The sequence below is a fragment of the Triticum dicoccoides genome, chromosome 7B, assembly GCF_002162155.2.
Source record: "Triticum dicoccoides isolate Atlit2015 ecotype Zavitan chromosome 7B, WEW_v2.0, whole genome shotgun sequence".
NCBI lineage: Eukaryota > Viridiplantae > Streptophyta > Magnoliopsida > Poales > Poaceae > Triticum > Triticum dicoccoides.
In genome coordinates, this window is record NC_041393.1 from 716,989,612 (window position 1) to 716,995,608 (window position 5,997).

The 5,997-nt window shown below is 43.5% G+C and overlaps 1 protein-coding gene across 1 annotated transcript; it reads right to left on the reverse strand.

Moving 5' to 3' along the window:
• Positions 1–2,186: 2,186 nt before the first annotated feature.
• On the reverse strand, positions 2,187–4,082 carry LOC119342079 (putative F-box/LRR-repeat protein At5g02700). The gene is made up of 3 exons (XM_037613922.1): positions 3,031–4,082; positions 2,817–2,951; positions 2,187–2,733 (listed from the first exon to the last, which is right to left on the reverse strand). The coding sequence occupies exons 1-3, from the start codon at positions 4,033–4,035 to the stop codon at positions 2,326–2,328; spliced, it is 1,548 nt and encodes a 515-aa protein (XP_037469819.1). The 5' UTR covers positions 4,036–4,082; the 3' UTR covers positions 2,187–2,325.
• Positions 4,083–5,997: the final 1,915 nt, after the last annotated feature.

Here is a 5,997-nt window from a genome sequence, read left to right on the forward strand (position 1 = left end):
ATAGATGGCCGGAGAATGGAGATCCGCCCTGGGCCGCCGCCGCCGCCGCCCTGCGCGAACAAGCACGTCGCCCCGCGGTCGCCCTGCCTCGGAACGAAAGATAGAGCGGTTGCAGCAAAAATCACTTTGGAAAAGGATAACTACGAGCGCGTAAAAAAAATAGGATGACACGTGGCGCAACGGTGTCCTTAGATCAAAAAGAGATCGAACGCACGGGGCGCGACCGGCGCAACGGTTCGGCCGGCGCCCCGGCCACAAACACTTCCCTTGTCGTTATTGTTGCGAGATAGTGGGTAGGGCCGTCGAAGTGCGGGATGCGAGTGTTGTTGTCGTCAGCAAGGATTTGCGGCCATCGCCGACTATTTAGCGCGTAGACCGGTTCCCTCGCCTCCGGCGTCAGTCCTGCCTGAAAGGCGCAGATGGTTCATGCCATGGCGAGCGTGCTGACGGTAGGGATAGGCTCCACTGGGAGGCCCCCGCGCTCAGATGCCAGCCCGATGGCAGGCGCGTATCCGGCGGCACTCGCTCGAACTTGCACTTCTTCGGGGAGCGCACGCGGCAGCGACGACGCATCCATGGCTCGGTGGTGGTGGTAGTAGTGGAGTGCGATTGCAGAATGGGGAACGAGGGGTTCGGCGGATTGGAGTGGTACTGAAATTTCTTTTGTTTTTTTAATATTTTAGAAGATTCTTTTGTTTTTAATTAGAGCAAAGCTGGCCATCCAGGCCGTGCCTAGCATGCCGGCCTGTGAGCACGGTGGCACAACACGAGACGGGCTAATCGGGCCTGCAACACAGTACGATTGCTCACGCCGGCACGAGGGGCACGCCTCAATTGAAGGGGGACCAAGGGCCATTCCTGGCGCGCAGGTCGCCACCGAGCGACCTGCGGGCGCCCTTGTATCTTGCGTTCAGTGAGAGTGTAGGAAACCCTTGCTGAAGGGGAGGCCGGGATGGGCCGGCCCAGTAGCGCGGGAGGCCACAACCTCCTTTTTTCTATTTTTCTTGTATTTTCTGTTTTTTTACTTTTGTTTATATTTAAAAAAATTATATACACACAAGCATTTGAAAAATGCTAAATGTGTATGAAGAAAATGTTTATTACGTATACGAAAAATGTATAAATTTTTTGATCATGTATTTGAAAAATGTTAATCAAGCACTTGATGGTTCATTTTGAGTCAATAAAATCCACCCTTTGTTGAAAAACTCTTCGAAACATGCATTGTGCACCTCGATGGTCAAGTGAGACCATAGAAAAATCAAAAACACACAAAGGGTAGTTATGGATCGGTTGAATAAATTGGTTGCGCAGATCGCTTATGTTAGTTATAGAGTTTTAATCAAGGGATGAATATGTTCAACATTCCTGTTGGTTGTTTCTAACCCTTCTTTTTTGAAACTGGGAACATTCCCCGGTTTGTCTGTCTAAAGCTTGAGTTACCAGAAAAGTCACATGAAGCATTTTGTCAATACCTTCTTGGCACATAGGCTTGAGCTGCAAGCTTTTCTATACTTGATTTACGGTTCGATACTGATGTTTGCTGTCAATTTTGTCTGCAGGAACTTCATGCATTAGGCATCTTGAAATAACAACAATTTACACTTCAAGTTTGAGAAATCGGGATGCTACTTTGGTAGTAACTTTGTAACAGATTTCTGTTTTAAAGATTGTTAGTTTGTTGGAAATGAAAACTGTGAACCAATTTCGTCTCCTCTGCTTTCCTTCCTTAGCAAATTTGAGAATGCACCTAAGTGCATATCTTTGTGTGGGGAAAAAAAGACATGACTGCCGGACTGTGGCATTTACAGGCGACCAGGCTATGAAAATTGGTTTTCAGTTCGGTCAGCTTAGTGTGAGACTGTGTTCTGGAAAAAAGCTTAACGCCAGACTGAACTAATTGCATGGTTCGATTAACCAACAATAATCTTTCTGGACTGGAAAAATAAGCCATGCATGGTTCGATTCGTAGTAGAAAATGGTATTATAAAGGCCCTACATTTACTAAAGCCAATGTAGAAGAATAGTAGTGCTAACTGCTGGTATAAACATCTTACAGTATGACATAAAAAAGAACAGAAAAAAAAACACTACAGCCTATACAGATTACAGAGAAGATAATAAATAACACTCAAACACAGCGGAAAAGAAACAAAACTTCTGAAATATCATAGGCCCTGCCATCGTTACATGCAGTACAGGAGCATAGTGTCTGCTAGCTGATGGTGTAAACAGCTAACACATCTTACAATATGGCATCAACAGAAAAGATTGTAAATAACGTTCAAGCACAGCAGAACAGAGAATCAGAAGAGTGGGATAACTTCAAACTACAAAAGAAGTCAGGCCAAAGGCCAGGATGCGATTCTCGAACCTATCAGCAAAGGGATTCGCCACAGATAAATCATGGGTATGCTTGTTATCTGCGAAGTCAATCCAGTGCCGATTCAAATAGCTTTTGACTTCAAATCGAGCATGTAGAGAAGCTCTGTGGTCCAATCGTAGCCGTCTGTGTTGATCAGACATCCATTTTTCATTGCAGCAGTTGAGGGTTATAAATATCATTTGCTCTAGCACCATTGCATTCAAGATGAAAAATTTGGCAAAGTCCACATCTGGCTTGTTACCCCAGTAGTTCTGCAAGACCACGCTTTTGAGATGGAGCGTGAGGCATTCGATTGGATCCAGCGGGTCATATTTTCGCACATTTTTCATTCCTTTCCGTAGGTGCGACTGGAGATGGAAAGAATAGAGAATGTAAAGGCAGTTGGTTAATCAACTAGAGCACATGCTGACAAGCAGATGTGAATACTCACAATGATATACAGCCTCTCTAAGCAGGGGAAGCATTTGAGGAAGCCAATTACTGCATCAAGATCAGGGCCAACGGTGTCGATAACCAAAAACTTGACAGTGTGCATGATGGTTGTCACACTGATGGCCGGCAATTCCTGAAGAAAATGACAGGCCTACATAAGAACAATAACCTTTTTTGCACATAACAAAAAGACTCTGAAATCTGTTGTTTACCTGAAAACCTGTGGTTCCAATATGGAGTTTGGATGTGCCATTTGACAGCAAAACCATCATCTGCAGCTTGGGTGCTCCGATGATCTGGACTGTGGAGGGACCATAGCCTCCACTGAGTGGTAGAAACCTCTCAAGGCAAGGGGCGTCCACGATGACCAGATCTTGGACAGGGGAAGCCACAGACGTATGAGGAGCAGAAAAGCCTATGCTCCGAAGGGTCGAGGAGTTGATGCGGAGGCGGCCAACGCCAACATTAACTTTCAGTAAAAGGCTTTCCAGTGAAAGGCAGCCAGAGAGCAAGCTGTGCAGAGCGTCCCCCGAGATGGTGACTGCATGTGTGGTGAGCTGCCTAAGGTGCGGAAAATTCAGAGACGACGCAGACAAGTCCGAGATGGTGAGCATGTACATGGTGAGCTGCTTGAGATGCGGAAAATTCAGAGACTCGGCAGGCAGCTTGGGGAAATAGCAGTAGCTGATTCTGGCAACGCGGAGTGTCGGCGCGAAGCGGAGCGCGGACTGTGGTATCGGCGGCGGCGGCAGCCGGTATGGCGGGAAGCCTAGTGGGTCGTAGCCGAAGCTGAGCTCCTGGAGGTCGGTGAGGGCCTGGGAACGAAGCCAGGCGTCGATCTTGTCGTGGTAGCGTTCATGGAGGCAGGGGAGCGAGAGGCGGAGGGCCGGGCCGGGGTGCTCGGCGAGGATCTTCGAGATGTAGACGACGCGCTTACCCACCTGGCCGGAGAGGCCATGATCGATGAGGTTGAGGGGCGCCGAGCGCCAGAGGGGCCGCCACCGGCGGGCGAGGACCTGCGTGCGGACTCCGTCTTTGGTGGGGAGGCGAGAGATGATGGTGCACAGGAGGTCGTCGGGGAGGGCGTTGAAGAAGTCGAGGCCGACCCCGTCGCCGGCCCTGCCGCTCTCCGGTGGTGGTTCTTGCTCGTCCAGTCGGTCCAACTTGCGCTTCTTGACGTTGTGCGCCGCCGGCGACGGCGGCGGCGGCGCATCCATTGATGCAGAGCGGGATGGCTTTTGCGGCGCGTGGCTTGGGGGCGATGGTGTTGGTGGCCGGATTGGAGAATGGGGAACGAGGGATTCAGGGGATTGGTTTTTATGCGCGGAAGAAATGGCGGGAACTGACGGAGGATTTTCGCGCGTCCAATTTCAAATGTTTCAGCCCGGTTTTCGGAAATGCGCCGTGCATTTAACGTTTTCAAAATGGCGGGAACGTTTTATTTCTTACTCCCTTCGTACCAAAATAATTGTCTCAATTTTGTATTAATTTTAGTAGTACAAAGGTATATTAAGGTTTAGACATTTATTTTGAGACTGAGAGAGCAGAATTCAAAAGAAGAAATATGTTCAAACTCAATTTAAAATTAAAAAAACAAATTTGGACGTACAAATTACTTTAGAAAATCTTCATAGAATTTAAAATATGTTTGTATTTTAATAAAATGGTGACAGAGTTTTAAAAGCATTCATGTTTTGAAATAACAAATTTCATGTCATTTTTAAATAGTGTTCACGTATACTTTATTAAAACACTTATTCTAAAATGTGTTATATATTTAAGAATTACCATATAATTTAAAAAGTGTTCATTTAATTTTTGAAAAGTGCTCACGTTTTTTTAACCTATGCACAATCAAAAACTGTATACATATTTATTTTTTAATATGTTCGTGTAATTTTGAAAAAGTGCTCACACATTCCGAGGAAGTGATTTGTGTAATTTTGGAAAGTGTTCATGCATTTCCTAAAATTCATAACTAAAACTAATTCACATTGTTTACATTCTTTTCTATTATTGTGAACAAATCATTCAAATTTTCCACATTTTTTGGAGAGCATGTTAATTGCTACTCCCTCTGTCCCATAATGTATAGTGTCAGAAAACGTCTTACATTATGGGACGGAGGGAATATTGTTTTGAATAACACCTTGTGTACAGATGAATCGTTCTGAATTGATGAAAAAGAGGCGGACAAGTATGCCGTATGTCCATGGCACCAAGGAGTTCACTAAAGTCGCTTCGCAAGATATGCTGAAGAGGGTCACTTGTCCATGGCATCAAAGAGTTCACTAAAGCATTTTTTCTCTCATCACACGGTAATCAAGACCAATAACATTCTACACATAGTCTCCTTAATTCTACATGCACTTACCTTATTGTGGGTTGGGTAATTAAAGAGGAGAGAAATGGTGGTTTGCATCTTCCTAATGCATTTTTTTACACAACTCCATAATTTGTCCTAAATTTCCTATATGTACACTTTTCACCAGACGGAGGGAGTAAAATTGAGTAAAATGTTGTGATTTTTAGGGGAAATTAAAACTTTTTGAGTCTCTGCTTAGACCTTTCCATGTCATATTATGAAAGTAGGATAATCGTTATTCCAATAAAGAAAATCATGGTTGGGGGGTTTATTCAAAATTCATAAGGCGTTTATTTCTTTTGGACTATTTTCAAACCACATTCAACATTATGGAGTGAGAATAAAATGAATTTCTCAAATATGGTGGATAACTATTTCATAAGTGATTTATTTGAAATTTGGATTTATTTTGAATTTGGAGTTTAATTTTGAATTTAATTGAGTATTTAAGACCATTTAAAATTTTAAATATTTCCAATATATCAAATAGTATTATTGAGGGGAGATAATATGACTTCTCCCAAAAAAATCGAAATATTTATTATATCCCATTTATCAATTTTGGATTTTTACAGACCCAAAAAAATTACGGAACTTATAAAAGCCCATAAGGCATTTTCAAAATAAGTTCTAAAAATAAATATTTAACTAATGCTAGAAACAATTTTACTAAGTCCTAATGAAGAGTCTGAAATGTTAAAAAATTCCTTTTATTTTTTAGTTAAAAAATTAGTTAATTTTAAACTAAATAAATGAATCCAATAAAGCTAAATCCTAATTAGCCTAGTGGGCCAAGCCATATCCTCTCGTGCTC

Excerpts from the sequence above, each read along its gene's own strand:
- LOC119342079 (XM_037613922.1), bottom strand. The coding sequence starts at position 4,035 with ATGGATGCGCCGCCGCCGCCGTCGCCGGCGGCGCACAACGTCAAGAAG. Across the intron at positions 2,952-3,030 it reads TTGGAACCACAGGTTTTCAG|GAATTGCCGGCCATCAGTGT; the intron begins GTAAACAACAGA and ends CATTTTCTTCAG. Across the intron at positions 2,734-2,816 it reads TAGAGAGGCTGTATATCATT|TCGCACCTACGGAAAGGAAT; the intron begins GTGAGTATTCAC and ends TTCCATCTCCAG.